Source organism: Lissotriton vulgaris, chromosome 4_1 (genome assembly GCF_964263255.1).
Source record: "Lissotriton vulgaris chromosome 4_1, aLisVul1.2, whole genome shotgun sequence".
Classification (NCBI taxonomy): Eukaryota; Metazoa; Chordata; class Amphibia; order Caudata; family Salamandridae; genus Lissotriton; species Lissotriton vulgaris.
Window position 1 is genome coordinate 141,471,864 of NC_141691.1, and position 21,413 is coordinate 141,493,276.

The 21,413-nt window shown below is 44.0% G+C and overlaps 1 protein-coding gene across 2 annotated transcripts in view; it reads left to right on the top strand.

The window, feature by feature from the left end:
* The window catches only part of UPRT (uracil phosphoribosyltransferase homolog), a 183,367-nt gene that overhangs the window by 78,811 nt on the left and 83,143 nt on the right, over nucleotides 1–21,413 (top strand). For both annotated transcript variants that reach the window (XM_086918403.1, XM_086918404.1), the window contains one exon: nucleotides 11,779–11,841. In XM_086918403.1, coding sequence (XP_086774529.1) covers nucleotides 11,779–11,841 — 63 coding nt within the window. The remainder of the gene's footprint in view (nucleotides 1–11,778; nucleotides 11,842–21,413) is intronic.

Sequence of the window (21,413 nt, forward strand, 5' to 3'; positions counted from 1 at the left end):
GTGAGAGGAGGAAGCTAGTGGATGATACAAATCTATGCTGGTCACTGCAGGTGGAAAAAGCTCACTTATCTGAACAAACACACTGCGTATGTAGGAGAAATCCACAGGAAAACATCATTGAGAAGGGTGGTTCTGGCATTGGAAATATATAATGTGAATGCCCTAGGGGTGGTTCTATATGCTGCAGAGCTGTGGGGCTATTCTAATACAGAGTGCCTTTCTACAGTGGAGCAAAGATTTTTAAGAACCCTACTAAATCTCCCTGCAAGTACACATTTTATCCTCCTACATCTAGACATGGCCCAAAAAGAAAATTGCCCACAAGATTGAATGCAGAATGTTGACCTATTGGTATAGGCTTGAGGAAATAGAAATTTTACGTGGCCAGTATGCCCCCTATGTCTGTACATATACCCCATGTATGTCCATGTCATCATGTGATTCCCTTCTTCTGCCTGTAATAATAATGCCTCTGCATTTCCGTTCAATGTTAGCATGTCAGTTACCAGGACCTCCCTGAAAGAAACGTTAATTCCGCACCGAGGCCTATGTTGCAAATGCATTTACATGGTGCACGTTTCAAAGTCGAGATGAACTCGTTTTTGTGGCTCAGCCAAGCCAGGACCCGAATTCAGGCTCCAAGCCTCCTGACACTCTGAAAGCTGCAGTTTAGCTATGTATCCCTGACCTCTCACATACTTCCTGCTCAGCCGAGAGGTGCCCAGCCTGGCCTGCCAAGACAGTATTTTGCCTACAGTTATCTGCTCTGCTCCACAGAAACACATTCCTGCTTAATGAAAAGAGTAAACATATTCCGCCTGCAGAAGATAGGGCCTAGCCTTTCTGTCTCCATTCAAGTGATTTACAGAACCCGAATCCATAGAAGGCCCATGGCCCCACGCAATGCACGAAGAAATATAGGCACACACTAGCATTTAGTGATGAGCAGCCTTTGCTCCGGCGACCTTTAAGTCAGATAATACATCCTCCAAGCTCAAGATATCAGATAATACCAGAGGTGCAGGTCGTCCTGACATCCAAGACTTCCCTACTAGCACGAAAGTCAGCTTCCCCCCAGCTTCCCCCAGTTGTACGTCAGTTCCACGTCATGATCAGTTTGCACGCACCAGTAGGGTAAAGGTTCCTGCTGACCATGCAGACCCCCTCCATGTATCCACCCACCTATGACACACCTATGACTCATCAAGTGAACACCCACGTGTACGCCTTCTTACACGCCCTTTCTCATGCCCATGTGCTCTTATCTCTCTCGCACTTGCTCCGCCTGGAGCGCTCCGCCTTCTCTATGCAAGTTAATGTATGTTTTAACTATAAATAATGAACTCTGTGAATAAAGTTCAGATGACGATCCTTCCTGATCCCTAGTGGTGATGGAACCGATTCTCCTGTAACTCGAGTTACTGAATAAAGCCCTTCGGAATCGGACACCACGGACTCTGCCTCTCATTATATGCATGATCCTTGTTAATGTATAGAAACTCCGACAGGGTAATTAATTTATTTACCACATTAATCTGGCGCCCGAACAGGGACTAGTCCCCTTCCCCACGCGCCGGCGATGTAGGTCCAGCCCCCTGCCCCCTTCTACAGCCGTGACGGATTTCAAGTGTACACGACAGCGGGACTTCCTGCCTACTCCCTCAGGCCCACGGAGGAGACGGAGACTGCGACCAGGCATCCACACGAGGCGGTGAGGATCGCGGACCATCCCAACCAGAGCCCAAGTCGAGAGAGCAAGGTCCGAGGTATCCCGAGGCCCACCTGTTCCGAGGCGCATGCGCATGAATGAGCAGCAGCAGTAGCAGTCACGCAGTATCGAGTTTCCGAGGCCTTCAGTTCTGCATCCCGGTGAGTACCGTTATTGGGAACGCATAAAGACGGGTTCATGTATTTGAGCCCGCTAAAGACGTGTCTGGGTACACAGACGCGGTAAAGACGTGTCTCTTTACGAGACCGGTATGGTTGTACTGTTTTGCAGTACATAAAGTAAACAGTTTTTCAGGATCATGTTCTTTTTCTATGTACCAGTTAGGACGTATCTGTTTTAATTTTTAATGTTGTAGTGTGAATGGTTGTTTCCAGTCTATTCTTGTGTATATTGAGCTTTCGTTAAAGTTAGTTCCAACATGCCACTGTTTTCGAAATTACGTCAGATAGGGACCAGGAAAGGGATACTCGAAGAGGCAGTTCCCGTCCCGCCTAGAGACACACCTGGTCATTTTATGTACCAGAAGCATGGGCTAGATGCCATACTGTTTTTAGACTTATGGGTAGATTGCACGAAGGATCTGGAAGAGAAGTATAGATGGCCTGCCTCAGGAACATGGGATGCTGATTGCATTATGAGAGTAGAGGAAGCACTATGGAAAAAGAAAGCTAGACAGTCCCAGAAAGATGCCATTGAGTTATGGCGTAAAGAAGCGCATAGGAGAACAGAGAAAGAATTCCATAAAGCAGAGAGAAGTAAAGAAGCAGCAGAAAAAGCCAGAGAAAAAGAACTTAAGGAAGAAGGGGAACGGGTCAAGGCAGAACAAGCAGATAGAGAAAGAAATGCCCTTATCAAAGGCATGTATCCCGTCCTTGCTGAAGGACTAGCTAAAGTGACCCCGGAAGTACCCGGTAATTTGCCGCCACCACTGACCCCGACTAAAGTACGTAGTCATAAACAGACAGCCGCGGAGGTTTTCCTTTCCTCCTATTTAGAGGAGCCTGCTCCGGATTATGTTAATGCAGGTTTTCCTCCTCCTCCTGGCAACAATCCTTTTCTCCCTCTGACCACATCACAGGATCAGCATGCACAACTGCTTCCGCCACCGACTGTGAAAGACGATTTAGGACAAGGGGCAGTGGGAGGGAGGACGACAAATACGCCGCAAACACCGCCACCAACACGAGCACTCCAAGAGCTAGCATTGCAACGAACACCGCAAATGGCAGCATCACCCTATAAGACTAGTGTAACGATTTCACATTGTATATACGATCCAGTACCAGGTGTGGGCCCCATGCTCATGTACTCACTACGATTAAGACGCGTTGCAGAGTATTTGATCACATTACCAGGCATGAAAGACAATTTAGACAAAATATACCACTTCATTAGAACGGGGGAGGGACCCGAGAGTATACATGAGGCCATGGCACAAAGAAAGGTGGAGGTTCAACGCGCAATTTTAAGTTTTTTGATTAATTGTCTTATCAGGGAGCAAGACCAGCCAGATAAAGGAGTAACTAAAGGTATGATTGATTGGAGTGACAACATAGCTGCCTGTAAACATGATACAATGGCAAAGATGGAATGCATGTACAGGAAAATACGAAAAGAAATTCTAAACTTACACAGAAAAGAGTCAGACGAGAAAGAGGACGACTTAGCATCAGATGATGCTGAGCCCGAAACAGAGGAAATGGATAAAATGAATTATGTAGGCAGAGCAAGACAGTTTGACAGGCCCAAGTGCCTCGACTACAGCAAACATGGACCTCCCATACCAGAAAGATATTCTCTCGAACACCTATTCCAAGCTACTGAGAATGCACTGAAAAGACGAGCAGGGGGCGGTAGACCCCACACTATACACGAACAGGAACTAGCCCGGTCAGCCGTTCAATGGGTAACTAATTCTAACATATATAATAGTGACGTAGTGGCTCAGACCTTTTTGAGCCTTCCCCCGGAAGAACAGCGTTTGGCTGGTATTTACATGGTTCAACATCTGATCACGTTGTACGAGAGTCAACGTTCTGATCCCGGCCCCTTGTATAAATTACTGGATGATATACTACTAGAGAGATGGATAGGCCTAGGTACCGAATTAATTAATGTCATTCTGGAACAACGACATAAGTACTTGACTTTTCTGACCACGCACATGATTCCTGCCCCACACCACGACAGAAAGATTTTACACATAGACAGACAGAACCCCCTATGAGAGGTACATCCCGTCAAAAATGCAAACAATGAGCTTCAACGAGTATATGTTTACACACCCTTGACGAAAATCGAGATACTGGAAATGAAAAAGTTGCTGCCCTGCCATGATAAAGACCCAGGGGGATTCCACCGTGAATTAAAAGACATTCTCCGCATAGGGGATTACACATACGCTGACATCATTAAATTATTAAAAGTACTGTTACCAGCAGGCATTTATGAAAAGCTTAAAGAAAAAGAATGGGAGGTGGGAGAGAAAAAGATAAATTGGACAGAATTGGAAGATGAGGATAAAGGCCGGCACCCTGGTGTTGGTCTTGGGGACAAAGCTAAGGAACTACCTGAACTTTTGATACAGGTCCTGCCGAGACTATTGGTTACTAAAAAGGAAGATTGGGATGCTATTTCAGCATGTAAACAGAAACAAGACGAAGATACCAGTGATTTTTATTCCAGATTCGAAAAATGTTTTACTATTAATAGTGGCCTTAAGCCACGTAGTGAATCATATCCACATCTTTTTGTGAGCAAATTAGTAGAGAATTCCTTACCCCCGATCAAGAATAGAGTACTGAAGGTTGAGAGTACCTGGCAAGCAAACAGCCCTTCCCAAATGTTGCAAATGCTACAATATTACCAGAACAGAATTAGAGAGGAACAGGAACATGAAAAGAGACGTATGAAAGATACGAAAATGAAAGTGCTAGTCGCACAATCAGTACTAGCTGATGGCCATAAAAAGGGCACGGCACCTGTGAATGGGAACTGTAATTATTGCAAACAACCAGGTCACTATGTAAATGAATGTGCTGTCCTGAAACACAATATAGCTACAGGTAAGACAAAAGAAAGGCCGCATCCTCCCAGACAGAGTAGCACCCCACAGAACACGCCAACGCCACAGAGTACGCAACAGACAGTAGCATTACCTTCACCCATAGCTGCCACGCAACATGTCACGCAGCAAATGTACCAGTACGCACAGTCAGACTATCCAGAATATCAACAGTACTCATGAAACAGCCTAGAGAGGGAGGTTGGCTTGCCCTTTATCGAAGTTCCTGTAGAACAAGAGGGTCCCTATGTACACAGTCGTGTATTGGGAAAAGACAGAAAATTTCTGATTGACACAGGGGCGAGCAGAACTACCATCAGTCATGACGAGGTTCCAGGGGCACCCCTCTCAGGCTCACAGAATATTTCCCTGGGATTTTCAGGAAAGCCTATTGTTAACGAAGTGTCAAAGCCAGTTTCCCTAGGAGTCGGTCCATTGTCCCGTACTACAGACTTGTTACTTACTAAGTCATGTCCAGAAAATTTGCTTGGTATAAAGACTTTGAAAGAACTAGGAGCAGTAATTTGTTGTTCTCCGGAAGGAGTACGATTGTTTTTACGTGATTTTAAAGGACATTATGTGTTGAAAGATTTTGATCACAGACTCCAGAATGTACCACAGCATTTATGGGCACGAGGTCCGACTGATGTAGGTTACATGCACATTACACCACACCGTGTCACTCTCAAACCAGGAGTAGTACTGCCACGAATCCGACAATACAAGTTACCACCTGATGCCGTAGTAGCATTACTGAAAATTGTTGACGAACTCATTGCACAAGGAGTGGTAGTAGAAACTGACTCAAATGTATGTGATTCACCTGTCATCCCTATTCTTAAACGAACTGACCCTAATGCACCACCAGTCTACAGACTAGTGATTGATCTTCGAGAGCTGAATAAATGTATAATACCGCAATACCCAGTGGTCCCAGACATTTCTTCATTACTGACTGCAATTGATTCCGAAGCGACTTTCTTTACTGTAATTGATTTGAAGAACGCCTTCTTCAGTGCCCCAATACATCCTGAGAGCCAATACCTTTTCGGTTTCTGTTTAAATGGACGCAGTTTTAAATTTACGAGGGCTCCTCAAGGAAAGTCCTAGTATTTACAGTCAAGCATTGAAAAGACAACTAGACAGTATTCACATGCCTGCCAACACTGCACTGCTCCAGTATGTCGACGATATCTTGATCACAGCACGAACAGAACGAGACTGTGAACGTGCACTAACAGTCTTATACTTTCTGGCAGACAAGGGGCACAAAGTGTCCCCTTCGAAGTTACAATTCTGTGCACAGCAAGTGGTGTACCTTGGACACTTGCTGTCCAAGAGGGGTAGACAGCTGACACAAGACCGCATTCAGTTAATTGCAAATCTTTCACAGCCCAAGTCACAAAAGGAGGATGGGCCTTCATTGGCCTCACTTCTTACTGCAGACAATGGATTCCCCAGTATGCATATCTAGCAAAGCCACTCATACAGTTAACAACACAGGAGGCAGCGTCTTCGACTGTCCTCCCTTGGACACAAGAACATACACTTGCATTTGAAGAATTGAAAAAAGCTCTATGTCAAGCACCAGTTTTAGCGACTCCTTGTTACAGCAAGCCTTTTACACTTTTTGTCACTGAACGAGAAGGTACAGCATTATCTGTCCTTACACAAGATCAAGCAGGAAAACACAAGCCTTGTGCATATTTTTCTAGTACATTGGATCCAGTGGCCCAGGCTCTGCCTGCGTGCCTGAAATCAGTTGCAGCAACAGCCCTAGCAATAAGACAGAGTGATTCCATTGTGTACGACACCCCGAGGCAGCAGGCCTTGTAGAGAGACACAATCAGACACTTAAGACAAAATTAGCGAAAGTCTGTGCAGAAAAAGGGGTGGATTGGATGGTAGCCTTGCCGGTTGCCCTCTTTTACATGCGTATGGTAGCTCATTCCAGGACAGGACTGTCCCCTTACGAGGTGGTTTTTGGTAGACCGCCGAATATGTGGGGTACGCCTATGCCAAGAAGAATTACCGATGTTGACAGTAATATGCTGACAGATTACCTGGCTTCCTTGATGTCTGCACGCCTCTCTTGTCGTTCACAGGTTGCAGCCGCCTTCCCCGACAACACCGAAGTTAAGGAACACTCCATCGTTCCTGGAGACACAGTGTTCGTGCGGAATTTTGACCGTTCAAGTCCTCTCGAGCCCCGCTGGCGAGCACCGAAGGTAGTACTGCTGACGACGAGGACCGCCGTCAAGGTCGAGGGAAGGAAGGGCTGGATCCATGCCCAACACGTTAAAAGATTCCATGGACACAGAACTGTAATCAAAACTAAGGACTGCCCAGAAACAAGAGACTCAAAGCCCCCTTTGCTTGAAAAGACTCCGCAACAGGAGTATAGGTTAAGGTTACGGTCTAGTAAGTCAGACAGCGTTTAATTGTTTGAGTCCACCCTGTGGTGAATCGGTTAGACAGGTTCCTGACATGTATAAGATCGTAGACCAGAAAAATAGACAGAGAGATAAGAAAGAGAAATACTGCAAGACCTTACGCAGTAGATGTATAGTAACTCTGATTATTATGTTTCTTCTAAGTATATTGATCATATGTATAAGCTTGACGCTACATGTTTTCTTTCCTCCTATTGGTTCACATATACATTCTTCTTTTAATGACACTGTAGAGCACACATTCAGTGATCTGCCACCCCATGAACTGTCATATCGACTAGCACTGCGCAACAATACTTTTATTCGCATGTTGCACCATTCTCATCAGACCAGCAATGTAACAAATTGTTGGGTATGTGGCCGACTCCCCCCTTATCAGAAAACGAAGGGAGTTTTGCCCCTCTTTCCTTTCCCGTTCTCGCACAATGGTTCGTGCGGAGCATGGTTTGCTTTAATGTTATCACAAAACAGAAAGTTCACAGATTCCCAAAGTGAAGGGATTTGGGGAGATTTAAAGAAAGTAATGAATGAGGCATGTTTTCCAGACGAAGATGGTCTTCCCCAGAGAAAAGGAACAGATCTAGAAAATGAAGTGTACGACCAAGGAAATGTTTCCCTTAACTTTATGATTCTGAATGTCCAGTCCGAGAAAAATAGAAAGGCTCAGTGCATCTAGGACACAGTGATTGTAATACTGTGGTCGAGTTCAATGATAAAGGAAAGTCTACTTTCAAAGCTTCCCGCCATTCCTATTTTATTTGCGGTCAGACAGCCTATGTACGTCTGCCCTTAGACTGGGGTGGGACGTGTTCTATTGCGTTCCTGCTGCCACCCGTCTTTCTAGCCCCATCCCATTATCATCGAGATTCCCGACTAGTACATGTTAGAAATAAGAGGGAGACCGATTCCCCTGTTGTCGATCAGACTGAGACAGCTTTGGAGCAATATACAGATTTCAATAAAGGATTCTTTTTCTTCATAGGTCCCATCCAAAACAGTAAATTAATACGCAGGTTAACGAGAACACTTGAGGCAGTAGTGAATGAGACTACTTCTGCTCTAGCTAACTTGACAGAGGAGCAGTCTGCGATGAGACTTGTTGTTCTTCAGAACCGCCTTGTTCTTGACATCATCCTGGCAGATAGGGGCGGAGCTTGTAGAGTGATCGGCTCCAGTTGTTGCGTGTTTATTCCTAACAACGTGCCATCCGTGTATGCAGCAATAACAAGACTCCATAAGATAGCTCACGAGATACACCAGAACCCAGGCACATGGACTTGGACCGGTTGGCTCTGGAGTGTAATATCAGCATGGGGATGGAAAGTATTGTCGTTCCTAGGTCTGATACTGCTAGTTCTATTCAGTTGCTGTCTCTGTCTGCAATGTGGCCCAGCGATTTGAGGCTTGTGTGCCACTGCCTGTATTCCCCGTCCACGTATACAAAAGAGAAAAGATGAGCAAATGATGCTGTATGATCAGATATATGGTATCATGAATATAGATGTGTCCTGAAGGGCACAGTAGGGGACAAGGAGGGAATGAGGAAATAGAAATTTTACGTGGCCAGTATGCCCCCTACATGCACCCTATGTCTGTACATATACCCCATGTATGTCCATGTCATCATGTGATTCCCTTCTTCTGCCTGTAATAATAATGCCTCTGCATTTCCGTCCAATGTTAGCATGTCAGTTACCAGGCCCTCCATGAAAGAAACGTTAATTCCGCACTGAGGCCTATGTTGCCAATGCATTTACATGGTGCACGTTTAAAAGTCGAGATGAACTCGTTTTTGTGGCTCAGCCAAGCCAGGACCCGAATTCAGGCTCCAAGCCTCCTGACACTCTGAAAGCTGCAGTTTAGCTATGTATCCCTGACCTCTCACATACTTCCTGCTCAGCCGAGAGGTGCCCAGCCTGGCCTGCCAAGACAGTATTTTGCCTACAGTTATCTGCTCTGCTCCACAGAAACACATTCCTGCTTAATGAAAAGAGTAAACATATTCCGCCTGCAGAAGATAGGGCCTAGCCTTTCTGTCTCCATTCAAGTGATTTACAGAACCCGAATCCATAGAAGGCCCATGGCCCCACGCAATGCACGAAGAAATATAGGCACACACTAGCATTTAGTGATGAGCAGCCTTTGCTCCGGCGACCTTTAAGTCAGATAATACATCCTCCAAGCTCAAGATATCCGATAATACCAGAGGTGCAGGTCGTCCTGACATCCAAGACTTCCCTACTAGCACGAAAGTCAGCTTCCCCCCAGCTTCCCCCAGTTGTACGTCAGTTCCACGTCATGATCAGTTTGCACGCACCAGTAGGGTAAAGGTTCCTGCTGACCATGCAGACCCCCTCCATGTATCCACCCACCTATGACACACCTATGACTCATCAAGTGAACACCCACGTGTACGCCTTCTTACACGCCCTTTCTCATGCCCATGTGCTCTTATCTCTCTCGCACTTGCTCCGCCTGGAGCGCTCCGCCTTCTCTATGCAAGTTAATGTATGTTTTAACTATAAATAATGAACTCTGTGAATAAAGTTCAGATGACGATCCTTCCTGATCCCTAGTGGTGATGGAACCCGATTCTCCTGTAACTCGAGTTACTGAATAAAGCCCTTCTGAATCGGACACCACGGACTCTGCCTCTCATTATATGCATGATCCTTGTTAATGTATAGAAACTCCGACAGGGTAATTAATTTATTTACCACAGGCTATGGACAATACATACCCTCGATTCCTATCGGGAGGGAATCAAAGATACTAGGGTCCCACATCACTCTCTGAAAATACAGTGGCTCTGCGCCATTAAGGCCCTCCTCCACAGATTGAAATTGGACAATTATTGGACCTCACCAAAGAGCATGTGTTCGATTGGAAAGGTATATGTGTATTGTGGCGGTCTTATTTGTCTATACTTTAATGATCCACAGAGATAAAAAAAAAGTTCTATGGTACAGTAGCAATTGTATAACTATTCAAACCTGGCCGCACAGCAACCAGGATAATATAATGCATAGCTAAACACTTATAAGGTCCCAAAAGCCACTGTACTCCAAACCAAAACACATAGGTAATAGACATTTTCATTTACAACACCAATAGCTCTAACTCTTACAAATGCCAGACGTATTGGTTTGCAAATGCTTGTTTGATACTTGCAATTTATCCCATTTCAGGCTGTGAAGTGCTGCTTTGTATGATTGAGGATCTATTTTCACACATTTAAAGAAGACACTCCCTAAAATGTTGAATTTTGCATTTATGTATTTTGGGTTACCACATAGGTCAGGCTTCGTGATGGCTCCTGAATAAACAATGCTTAAGAAACGTGGTCCCATGCTCTACCAAGCCCAGCACATCACCACTTAATTATGACCCTGTATAAGTGTTCTGTGAAAGTTAGCTTCAGTGTTTGTACTGCCAGCTTTTTCTCTTTTTTGTTATAGCTGACTTTAATCTATTGTGATTCCTAAAAGGTTTGTTACCTCAGTATCCTGTTAGGATATTTGAATAAATCCTGTATGAACATATCATGTGTAATTTGGGTTGGTCCCCAGCAGTAGGTAAGTATTGCAAGTGAAGGAGTTGAAGGAAAATGTATGCTGTTGGTTCAGATGATTTTAAGAGTTTGAACAAAGATGTGCCCGACTGTGCGATTACTGAAGGGGGACGAATTTATGCCAGTTGATCCAACACTGTTACAAGATGGGTCACTCGTCACAAACTGGGAGGCACATCCACTCCGCGTGAGCTAACATGCAACGCGTGCTTGACATCATTGGAACATCTTCTGCATAAGTACCTACAGTCTCTCAGCACAGCAAGTGGGCCCATCTTGGAAATACCTTACATAAGCAAATGCTTATAAACCACCCGAGAATATCCTTGAGAAGCAATCCCAAGATTCTGTTGCTTCTTCCTTTCTGAAAAGTAGCAATCTGACCGAAACTATCACGCCGCGTCCCATTTGCTCAATAGAACAAGCATTCCCAGATGCATTTTATACTTGAAAACAGACTGGTTACATCGCTTTATTTTGCTTATTGGCAAATGGGCCACTAGAAGAAGAAATGCTGCACAAATCAAAGTGAGAATGTTAAATTAGCAGGTGTGTACAGACTGAGATTATAGTAACTGACTGGAAGAAATGAAAATGCAATTTGGATAACGGGAGAAAATGAGGAAAATCCAATGCGGGTAACTGATTGGAGGAAATAAAAATGCAATGCGAGTGTCTGTGGGATGTCATTAGATGGTGGGGAAATGGTTTTGAACAGGTGGAAACCTTCTGAAAACCTATGATTATACCTTTATGTTTTTTGCAGTAAACTTCTGATTAGGTAGTTCTGTTTGAGGGCAGTATTGAAAGCTGTATTTGGTCACGGCATGTGTTGCGCTCTGTTTTGGATATTGTGCAGATTTTCCATCCACTTCTATGCAGTATAATGATTGGGGCATTTGGTATTTTTTGGCTTTTGTTATTCACCTCCTTTATTTTCCTCCTTTATTCTTTTCCACAGGGTATAAGTATGAAGGAGTGAAGTTTGAGAGAGGAAACTGTGGTGTCAGTATCATGAGAAGTGGTGAGTTGAATCTTTTAGTGTTATGCGTAAGCTTTACAGCTAAATTAAGGAGGTTTTTGAACAAAAATGTGCTTTAACAACAAGGGCACATTAGCACAAAGTCTCTAAACCCACCATATAAGGACAATATTCTTTTAAGGGAGTTGGCATCTTTTAACAGTTTCTAGTGTAACACCCGCACAGACAACTTATTGAAGAAAACTACTTTTGTTTTCATCACCACCAGATTGTGCTTCTAGCCCAGTCACTGCTGTATCCTCTCCCTTAAAAGTGCTGCACAACCATTCAGATTAATTTGTGCTATATAAGTCCACACATAGGCAGTGTGTTTGGATTTTAAGTGCCTTTTAAATACCGTATTTTGGGGAAAGTGTTTTAGGCTGAAGCATTAGCCTTCTTAGGAGATTAGACGAACAACATTAAAGATTATCATTATAAGTTAAGCAACAAAATAAGAATTGGCTAGATGGTGACTTCTTCCAAATTCCATATGAACATAATTGCTATATGTTCGCAAAGGGTAAAACAAGTAAAAACTATCCCTAGTTAGGTTCTTGCCCTGGACCTTCTCATGGAGTCAGCCTTCCTATGGTAAAAAGTGTAGTTTTCATTTGATTAGGGTTTTAGCCGCAGAGGGTAGTCAAAAACCCCCCCCAGTTTCTCTCCAGTGCCTCTGGCTAAAGAATCCTCTTGAGCCAAATAGCCTATCAAACTGAAGCATCGTTGCACAGTGTAGCATAGACATTTCCACCCTGTGGAAGACATGCATCACATAACACATAATAATTGCTATAGAGCTAGCAGTCAGTGCCAGGAATGGCGGCCAGCAACCATGTTCTTCTGGTCACATTTATGGTGCTCTTATAATCTACAGCATGTCTACTGCACCTAATTGTCCTATACTTTTAAATGATCTATTATACAATGCTCGTTTCTATTTCTTTGGGACATCAATTTTCACAAATATATTTTTTACGTCAGCCATAGCCATTGTACACACTTGTCTCCTGTCAAAAGCTGACCCGTTTCCCTTAATGACATTAGTACCTTTTAGCCTCTAGTAACAGGAGGAAGACTGGAATTTTGGAATTTGATCTGGCTTAGAAATTGGAGGCCAGATGAACTAACCGATTTTGAGTTTGCAAACACTCCACTAGGCAAACTCTGAGTGTTTGCCACCGCTTTTCTTTTGTACGAATCCCATTTTAGGAGTCAATAAAATTTTACTGGTTCCTAAAATGGGATTCAGAATGGCTACCAATTGTCAATTTGCAAGAGACATATTAGGGGCGTCTCTCCTAGATTGCAAATCGGTACCCCATGTATCAAAAGTTTGCCTCCAGAATTCTACTTGCCAAATATTGAAAAGTTACAGACTCCCAAGTTCAGTGTTAAGTTATCTGCAAAAGGGAAGGGTTCTCTTTGTGAATAGAGGGAGTAGGCAGTGTCCAGTGTTCCTTTAAATAAATGTACTACTTTTATATTTTTTTTAAAGTTTACTTTATTTACAACAATTACAGACCTGGTGGTCTGATGAAGCTTGCAGGCCACCATTCCTGTGATTGTGACAAATCGGATTGAGTTGCAAATTACAGCCTACTTAATGATTATTAGTTAGGTTGGTTGGATTGTGACTCGGGTCGAATCCTTATTTTGCAGACTGACACATCAGTACATAGGTTGGTTTGCAAAATACGTTTCTGGTCACAAAAAAGACTTGCCTCAAATTGTCTGTGGTGAAACCATGCAGTTACATTGTAAGATAATGGGTATTTGTCCCGGGGTGAAGTGTGCTTCAATTGTTGTCAGGCCCCCCCAACTTCAGGTGAAAAAAGTAATAAGTAGGTCCGCAGTGATTGCATCTGTTTTTAGGCCTGGAAGTAGCTGGTTGTAAAGCAGTGTAGGTATCACTCATGGTGACAGATCTTGAATCTACCCCTCATCCGTTGGGATTGATGTGTCATCCAAGTGTAAAGACACCTGGCTCTTCGCTAGTAAGAGCGCAATAGCTGCATCGTGCTGAACTCTTACAGGAAGCAGTCGAACGTAGCCCAGCAGTGCCATTAAGGGAGATGGAGCAAGCTCGGTCTCGATCATTTGTGATAACATGCGAAATACCTCGTTCCTATAGGCAAGTGTTGGCGCACATTCTCACGCCAAGTGTGAAAAGGCAGCGTGTTCCACGGCGCATCGAGGGCAGCAATGTGATTTAGTGGAATCTGATTTGGCTAACAAATGAGGGGTAATGTAGGCGCGCTGTCGGTATTCAAAATGTAGAAGTTTGTGTTGGTGATTATTAGAGACCAATCTAGTCCACTCACAGCAAAAGTACTATGTCTTGTCTGGTATTGGGCTACCTAGATATCTTTCCCATGCCACACGCACCCCCTATCCACGACAGGCTTCAGCCAGAGAGCCTTGTGATACAGCCAAGAGACCAAAAGTGCTGTAGATACTTGATTTTGCTAGCTAAAAGGAGAAGTCAAAGAGGTTGAAATGTAAATGAGATTTGTGGAAGAAGCATCATTTTTAGTGCTGCTCCTTGACCCACCCAAGATAATGTCTGGTTGGTTACAGTATGAAAAAGGCTCTGCTTTGACTACTCTTGGTAAACCGGATATGTCCTCTGTCGTGCATATTCGTAGGTTGGGAGTTACTCCCAGGTGGCATGTCCCAGAGGTCGGCCGTCTAATTCTGTTAGCAGGACACCTAACAATTGTTCTGGGTTCACTGACATCATCAAGATGTCATCAGCAAAGGGCACTCGCTTGAAGCTACCCCTTTCTAGTTTCCACTCTGAGATCCCCAAATTCTCCCTGATATTCTTCAGGAGGAGCTCTAGGGCGAAGAGTAAAGAGGACCCCGGGAAGCCATGCCTGGTGCCGCTTCTAATATTTGCATCATTGGCAAAATCTACGGTGATAAATCAAACCTCTCTCCAGTGAAAGTGGATGAACTTGGATGTAGACAAAGAGTCTGCCGATTGTTAAAAGCTTAACCCCAATGAGGCATAACTATATCCTTGCCTTACACCGATGTGGACAGCAAAACCAGTTGTATGTTCGCCGCTTGGGCCCTATCCTACTGTGATAGTCACCTGTGTACAGGAAATGAATTGTCCGTAAGGCTATGGTATGAAATAGCATCAGCAAGAAGTCCTAAACAATATGGTACCGATTGGACCTTTTTTGAAAAGTGAAGCCATACATCCCTGCTCCAAAATGTCATGGCACCATAAATTTGCAAATCCTTTTTCACACAGTGGTAACTGGTAACACTCTACTCTCTAGCCGACTCAGCGCTACTGTGAACTTAAATTAAATGGAATTTGACTGTGAATCACATACCTGGGACATTACTCTTTCTCCTAACCATCAGCACAAATCCCATTGAAAACCTACTGTTGGATACAAGCAAAATAGCAGAGAGAAACCAAACGGGCTTGCCAGTCAAGTAACAAGTCCAGAAATGCCAACAAACTGACCAGTCTTGAAATAGCAACACACTGACCAATCTAAAAACGTCTTGAAGAATGCACCAGATGATATATGTTCGTCAGTTTTATTTAAGAAAACTCACCCATCCTCAGATATTTCAGGAAAGAAATGTAAATCCTTAATTTCCTACAAACGCCTCTTTTTAATTGGAAGTTTTTTTAAACGTTGTGTGCTGCGTTAACTTGTCTTTGCACTGCACATCTCACAATATTTACACGATCCATTATGCACTATTCTATGTATATTCTTCAATGCTCCAATTCTTTGGGCACGCAGACATTGCTCCTAGCACCAAGAGAGACTTTTAAAGCTGATTTATGTAAAAGATGGACCATGTGAATGTCTTGTGTAGTGTGCAGAAAGTATTTCATTCTAGGCTGCTGGGCGTTTGGGAGGCACAACAGTCCTTGATCATCTGGGGTGCACTTCCTGCCCTCCTTCCCTGGAATTCAGCTAGTGCTTCATTTGAAACACATTGCAGTTAATGAACATGACTCTAGGTGACTTGTATTTTCATGCCACTTCTTGTTCACTGAGGGCGGGGTCACTCACAGCTGGGGGTGGTCGTGGTTGTTATGAAAGGAGTAGGGGTGTAAAGCTGTGCTTCTTTCTCCATTAATGTATGGATTACACCATTTTCAATTTGAAAGGGTATAGAACGGACCACAGAACAGTTCTGCATCCCGATATTCTTACATCGTTGTTACTGCAGGTACATTATTACTGTGAGGTGAAGGGCTTGGCGTACTTCACCTCCCTTGTGGACTTGGTTGCTTTTAAAATATTAGTGGAGTTAGGTTTTTGCGTGCTGGACAGCTAGACAGATCACACATCCGTGGAAGGTGCCTTCCTCTCCATCCTTTAAAGAAGGCACTGGGATCTGACCCGACGTGCTCATTTGGTTACGTTCACGATCAGCTGGATGCCTGGGGCAGCAGACTGCTTAACTAAAAGTAGAATCCCCAATCCTCTTCCATTCCTAACAGTATGGATGGTAAATCTACAGTTTTAAATGCAGTGGTAAGCTTCTCTATGTAACTGTCTACAAGTGCAACCCACTCCTCGTGTTGGCCCCACCAGTTCAAAACCTGGGTCTTCTGCATACAGTTCCATTGATGCACTCCAGTGTTGGTTTGAAGCTCAAGGGTCATGGAGGATATTGGGACTTCCCCATCACATCTTGCTATTTCAATATTGAACCTGTACAATTAATGTAAACCACTGGAGTGTTTCCTTTTTGTATAGTGTCCCCATGAAAATAAGAAATATATGTCTGTACTTGTGTCACTGAAGGGAGCAAAGCAAATTAGATCAGGATGTACGTTAACCTAAACTGTGAATCTTCACATGGTTTAGAAAACATTGCTTTAACAGAAATGCAGAAAATGAGGGTATGTACAATTAAATATCACATAAGCTGAGACTAGAACATTACCCTCAAGTGACTGTTACATGCAGCAAAATATGAATCAAAATACACAATTTTGCCTTATTTTCAGATACATTTTAAGCACCTGCATAATTTTTATTGTACTTTTTTTTAAACATGGGGGGCTTTGGGCGGGTCTCCCCCCCCCCTCCCCAAAAACTAAAATATATATAGACGTACCTTAGTTTTACTTACCCGCGTTGTATAGGCATATGTGTGGTTAAAGGCATGCGTTGTAAAAAATATATGGTAAAGGCATGCATGGTATTTCCCTGCGTTATAATGACATACATCCCTGTCTAGACAGCAAGACCTAAACATTTGAAAGAACGTTGTATGTAACCCATGAAATGTTGATGTGATGCACAGCATCTCTTTACCTTGCAGTGTCTATCCTGCCTCCCCTAATGTATCCCTTTGAACAGCGCACTGGTCATAGTTATCTCCTGGGGCTAGATCTGCCCTGTAACAGTGTGTGGGAGCAGTGTAACATCCAGCAGAGCTCTTTTGGACCATGTTTGCAATCAGTAGTGGTAATACTGGAGCAACTGTTTAGTTGTCTTTGTTTTATCCTCTCTAATAAAGGGAAATGAGAACTTAATTGGAAGGCACTGTCTAACTGCAAATTTGCCTCTGCCTTTTTGTTTTACAATACTGCAAGTTGCCATTATGGTAATGACTTCATGCATTTGTGGCAGATGCAGAACTGTGACATTCTGCGAGTCAAAAATAAGATTACAACATTTAATCAGGTTTAAAGTAGGGAAATTGGAGTTTTGCACTGTAAATCAAAACCAACAATGAAAAGCTTTGCTCATGAGGTTTGAAATTCCTGTATTCATCGTCTTTTCTTTGAAACTCCTTCAGCACAAATTCTTTGTCAAGGTTCCAGGAAAAATTAGCACACGGAATTCACTGCTGAGCCTTCTGAACCCAGGAATTCCCTGCAGTAGACGTACCTTGTTCTTTAGCCTAAATATGCCTTTTTGTAGTGCCATCTCGTATGACATGAGTTGTTGCCAAGTTCCTCCTCTGGCACTGGCACTACACTGTTTTCCTTTGCCGCTTGATTTGCCTTTATGTGACTCCATTCCTGCCTGGCAGGACACAGCTGCTGGCTGGTCTGGCCTCCTCTGTAGTATGTATAGATCTCTTTTTGCATATTCTTTAACTACACAGACTCTGTTTTGCAGCCACACCGGCATCATGCTGCTCTTTCCTGTCACCAGCTCTGTTTCCTGTCCTGTAGTTATCATCTCAGAGGTGGGAGATATGACTGCATTATCTGATGTAAAGCACCCTTTATGGGATTGGCCGTACTGCCAGGGCATATCTACCGTCCATGAGTATCTGCTGTTTTTGGCTCACTAAAATGCCCTTTAACTAGAGATTTGAAAATTCATATACTACAAAATATTGTGGCTTTGACACCGTTAAACTGCAGTATTAGTCTGTGGATGTTCATTTAAACTACTTTATAAGAGCTGGTTTGTTTAAACATTGGGTATATTTTTTATAGAATCGCAGGCGTTGCAACTGATGAATTTTTTCTACTTCGTATAGCTGTCTTTTTATGTAGCTTGTGTAAAGGCCTTTTGTTAGATCTTTTTTAAGCTTTTTAATAAGATATTTCGCTTCTAGGATTTTAGTAGTAGACCATCAGCAGCTAGCATTTTAGACAACTTTTATAGTAATTCAGCAAAGAGATATTAAGTAGTGATGGTTCTGGATGTCTATGTTGGCCAAAGAAGAGAAATAAATAAGGTTACTGCCTGCGCATACTTTATCAGTGTACCTGGGGAAGAAGATTTTGCTTTCGCGAACACCATCCACGTCACTTTTTAAGAAGAGCGGATGCAATCTGTCTGCTTACCGGAGTAAACAAAACCTGCAGTTGGACAATCATTACAGACCATGGATGGGTTTGAAGTTCAACAGGTTCGTTGGCTTTTGGATTTTCTTTTTTCTCCATCTCTCCAGGTTAAGTTGTCTTGTAGATTTTGTATTGCTTCTAAGTGGGCTTCTATGACAATATTTAGAAACTCTGCTGAAAGTCTAAAACTGTCTGGTCCAGCAAGACTGCCTCACCAAACCTAGTCTAAGACTTGGTGTTAAATACTTATCATCATCGCTCACTGGGTAATTTCCCTTCCTGGGGTGTAAACTTTCAGTAGCTAAGTTAAGTGATGCCTGTCTGAAAGGAGATTGAATGAGAAGGCTAACTTGCACTTTTAATTAAATGTGTAACTTTGAACATCCCCAAATAGCTTTCACATTGTCAACACAAGCCTGTCTCGCCTTGCGACAACTATATACAGATCAGACTAATGAGCATAATCATCTAAGTACATCAGGGATCTCTCATTGTATGAAAAACAAATGCAGTGAATGGAATTTTAGAAGAGTGTGGTACTCACAGCAGGTTCTAGGTTGCAGAGCCATTAAGTTGGCTCAGTGTGCTAAGTGCTGGCTGCTTATATACTTGTGTGTATACAACACTCACAGGTTTAAATGCCAGTGTGTCCACTCAGCTGTTTAGTAGTAAGATCTGTTATTTGTCTTCAGTGATACAAGGCCTCTTCTTTGTGCCACACCAAAGACGCAGTTAATACTATAATTGAGCATCTACATTTTCCACACATCTTGTGGGTACAACAGCCTGAGGTAGGGCCAGCTATCCCTCCTTTCCCCCACCCCCCAGCTCACCCTTCATCAATGATTGGCTGTTGAAGGCAGGTTTGCTCCAGGTTGTCTCCTCCCACCTCCAGACTACAGCAGGCCACCTGCATTCACTGGGGTTCACTGTAAAGTTCAGAAGTTGCACCTGACTCACTATCTAACGCTCCCTTTTATTGGGGTTGTTCTGGACACATTGCAGTTTCTGGCCTTTCCTCTGGAACAAGAAGTGCAGGATATTTAGGCTACAATTACACTGTTTCTGCCTCTTTCCTGGATTTCAGTGAGACTGACTGACAGACTGTTGGGCCTCATGACCTCCTGCATCCTTTTTGTGACATCCTAGCTGGCATAAGAGGGCTCTGCAGTGGGACCTGAAGCTCCCGTGGCCACACCATCGGGGGATTCTCTCCGACCTGGTCCAGATCTCAGAGAGAACCTCAAAAGACCTGCAGTGGTGACTGACTAACCAAGATTGGGTCAGCGGCAGACCTCTTCCTTCTCCAACCAGAGCTTATTGAAGTGACCGAATCATCCCTCCTGGGATGGGGATGCCATCTGGGAGAGGTGACGATTAGAGCACTCTGGTCCTCTGTTGAGTCCAGGCTTACCATCAATCTGCTGGAGTTCGAGGCGATCCAGTTGACCTTTCTTCCTTCGATCAAGGGAAGGGTAGTGCAGGTGTTCATGGACAACACCACCGCTATGCGATACTGCTACATCCAGGGCAGGTGGAGTTGTGGACCATTGTCAAAAGGCCTTATCTCTCTAGACATTGTTGGAACGTCAGGGTCTTTTCTTTTGAGGTCCAACACAGGACAGTCTTTTTCTGAACACCAGGGCAGATGAACACTGCTTTCTATGCTTAGCAGATCACAAATATTGTCTCCTAGCAGAGGTGGTGGAAGGTCTCTTTCTAGAGTGGGGAGAGCGTTGGTTAGATCCGTTGACCACCACAGAGGATGCACAATGTCAGCAGTTTTTCACGCTGGAGTTTCCAAGGCGGTTCTCGTTGGGAGATGCTTTTCATCTGGAGTGGAACTCTGGCCTCCTTTCCGCCGATAGCACTCCTGCCCATAGTTCTCAAGAAGATCTGGAACAATGGATCCCAAGTCATTCTTGTGGCGCCAGATTGGACACAGAGAATTTGGTATCCCAAGCATCTGAGCACGAGCATCGGTCCGCGGATCAGGCTGCTGCTTCAGGAGTATCTTCTGTCACAGCAACAGGAGAGTGTTCTACACCCGAGCCAGGGATCTTCCGTCTTCATACGTGGAGATCGTGTGACAACGGTTGGCAGCTTTTAAACACTCCCCTATCCCCAAGTCTGTGATGTTAGCCTGGCAGCCTATGCGCCCCTCCACCAAGACGGTATACACCTGTGGTTGGGACAAATTTGTGGCATGAAGTGCACTCGCGACATTGACCCCCTTTCTGCACCATTATCCAAAGTTCTTCTATTTGTTCTTTCTTTGGCCCAGCAGGGCTCTACGTTAGGCAGGGTTAAAGATTACCGGTCTGCCATTTCGTCATTCTTGTGGCTGAACCAACCTTAGTTCAAATCTCCTGTTGTGACTAGGTTCCTGAAAGGACTGCAACTCCTGTTTTCCCCAAGCCACTTATCTTGCCCTCTTGGGATCTTAACCTGCTCCTTACCTTCCTCATGTGTGAACCCTTTGAGCTGCTACACAACTGCCCATTACACTTGCTGACTATCAAAACGCCCTTTCTGTTGGTCATAACATCGGCGAGGGAGGGGCAGCAACCTGCAGGCCCTCTCTGTTACACCCTCCTTATACAACCTTTTACCCAGATAAGCCAGTTCTAAGGGCCCATGCGTCCATCCTCTGAAAAGTTGTCACACCCTTTCGTGTTGGCCAAACAATAATCACCTTGCCTACCTTCTTTGCTCCCACTCACCCTTCTAAGAAAGAGGATAGACTCCACCATCTGCACCCAAAAAGAGCGTT